A 2,269-nucleotide genomic window follows, 5' to 3' on the forward strand; every position below is an offset into this window, starting at 1 on the left:
TTTTTTTTTTTTTTTTTTTTTTTTTTTTTTTTTTTTGTGCAAAACGTGGCATGGATCACCAGAAGGTCGTTAAAAACAGCAAAAGGCAGACGGGCTGAGACAGGTTCCAAGAACCGAGGCTACCCAGAAGGGAAAAGTTTTTCTGTACCTGAAATGAAAAGTGCCCACGAACCAAAAGGGGAGGCTAGTTAAAGTGGGAAGAGGAGGGAGGACGTCTCTGTCCTCTCTGAGCACCAACGTGAACAGCAGTCTGCGGGACAATGTTCTACAGGGACACGGACAAGACGAGCTGGCGACTTTTTGTTGGTTTTTTTTTTTAAAGACCTCCTTTTCTTCTCAGTTATGGAGAGATGGAAACCTGCCCGTTCCAGACACTCCAAGGGAAACAAGAGCAGTGGAAAGATATTGGCTCTTTCTGGAGGCTGTACACGGGGCTGCCGGGGAACTAAAGCGGCTGCTGGCGGGGGAGTGGGGGATCCCGGGCGGGGGGGAGCTCTGCTCAGGTACGAGGTGCTGCAGAGGCACCCCGAGGGATTCCTGGGTGACTTCAGAGGGGTCTGGAAACCTCGCGAGTCCGGGGCAACAGGTGACCCCCCAACATACCCACCCAGTCATATGTACACCCCGTCACCTAAATTAAACCCTAGAAGCCTTCACCTAAGCGATGCCGAGGATGACAAGCGAGCCGAGCAGAGAAGGCAGATTACGATGCTTGGGGGTGCTATTTAAAGGTGCTGAGCACCGCTAAGCCTCGGGGGCGAAATTACGCACACATGCACAAACACAGAGGACTTACTTTCGGGGTAAAAAGGCTGCATGTCTATTTTGTAAACTTCTTTGGCATAATACTCCTCGTCGCTCCTCTCCCTCTCGCAAGTGGCGGCTCTGTGGTTGGCTTTTTCCTGCAGCAGGTCCCTGGTGCTGTTGTAGATGGAGATGACCTCCGGGGGCACCTCCTCGGGCTCGGGGTACTCGTCCGGGGGGCTGGTGAGCTTCAGTTTGCTCAAGATCTGGCCCCGGATTGCCTCGATCCTCTTGCGCATAAACTGATCCATGTCGAGGGTGCTGCAGGTAGACAGGCTGAGAGCCACGGTGGCCAGATCCACGGTGAGGAGCACGCTCAGGAGATAGCAGTGCATTTTAAGTGTTTAAATACAGCGCCCCCCCCACCAAAAAAAAAAAAAAAAAAAAAAAGTGACTTTAACAACGAAAGACAACAAGAAAAAAAAAAAATTCAAAAATTAAAAAGGGGATCTGTGCAAACAAAGGGGAGATCTGCAGAAAAAATGCTCTTAAAAACCGGCTTGCGAGGGCGGTTCGCAATCGGAAAACGCACAGGAGGCGCCAGTGAAAAAAAAAATAAAAAACACCAGTAATAATAATACTTGAAAAAAACCAAAAAAATAAAAAGAATAAAAAGCAAGTTGCTACAACTAGATAAAATTCGGGGGTAGAGTGAGCCGGACAGCAAAAAAGGAGAAGGAAAAAAGCCCCCAGACAGATACAACAAACCTGCAAATCAAGTAAATGGCAGAGAGGCTGCTCTCAGCGCGCTGTAAAACAAAAATCTGAAAGGGGGGGAGGGTGTGGGGGGAAGGAAAAAACCCAGAAAAAGGAGGGCGAGAAGGCGCAGTGATGGGTATCACAGGGCGCTGCCGCAGCCGGCAGAGAGAGGCTGCCGGCGCGGCGCTGAGCCCCGCCGTGCGCCCGCGGCGCCCGACGGCTCCCGGCGGGCAGCGGCACCGCCCCGCGCCCGGCGGCGCTCAGCCCCCGCGGCGGCGCGGGCACCGAGAGCCGCGCACGTGTGCGCCCGGCAGCGCCGAGCCCCGGCCCGGGCGCAGCGGCAGCGGCAGGCGGCGGCCCCGCGGCGGCGCCCGGCGCCCGCGGCGAGCGGCGATCCCCCGTCCGGCCGCGTCCCGCAGGCTGCTGCGTGCGCCCCGCGCCGCATGCACCGACCCACCCCCGCCCGGGCCGCTGCGCGCCGCACAGCTCTTCCCAGCTCCCTCCTCTTCCTCCTCCTTCCGAAACGCCAAGCCCGCGCCGCAGTCGGCGAGGCAGCGCCGCCGCGCCCCGGCAGCCTCCCGCGGGTCGCAGGCGCGGAGCCGGCCGCCCGGGGCTGGCCGCAGCGCAGCGCCGCTCTCCCCCCCCCCGCCGGCCTCCCCCGCGGGGCTGGGGCTGGCCCCGTCCCCGGCGGCTCTAGCGCTCCGCCCGGCGCCCCCCGCCTGCCGCCCCCGGCCCCTCGGCTCTCCCTGCGCGGAGGGGACGGGTG

The 2,269-nt window shown here is 59.1% G+C and overlaps 1 protein-coding gene across 1 annotated transcript in view; it reads right to left on the minus strand.

Annotated features, from left to right (window-relative positions):
- Positions 1 to 1,717, minus strand: part of TGFB2 (transforming growth factor beta 2) — a 60,898-nt gene extending 59,181 nt beyond the window's left edge. Inside the window, exon 1 of the mRNA XM_015623105.3 lies at positions 797 to 1,717. Within this exon, the coding sequence (XP_015478591.1) occupies positions 797 to 1,139 (343 nt within the window). The 5' untranslated portion in view covers positions 1,140 to 1,717. The remainder of the gene's footprint in view (positions 1 to 796) is intronic.
- Positions 1,718 to 2,269: the final 552 nt, after the last annotated feature.

Source organism: Parus major, chromosome 3 (assembly GCF_001522545.3).
Source record: "Parus major isolate Abel chromosome 3, Parus_major1.1, whole genome shotgun sequence".
Classification (NCBI taxonomy): domain Eukaryota; kingdom Metazoa; phylum Chordata; class Aves; order Passeriformes; family Paridae; genus Parus; species Parus major.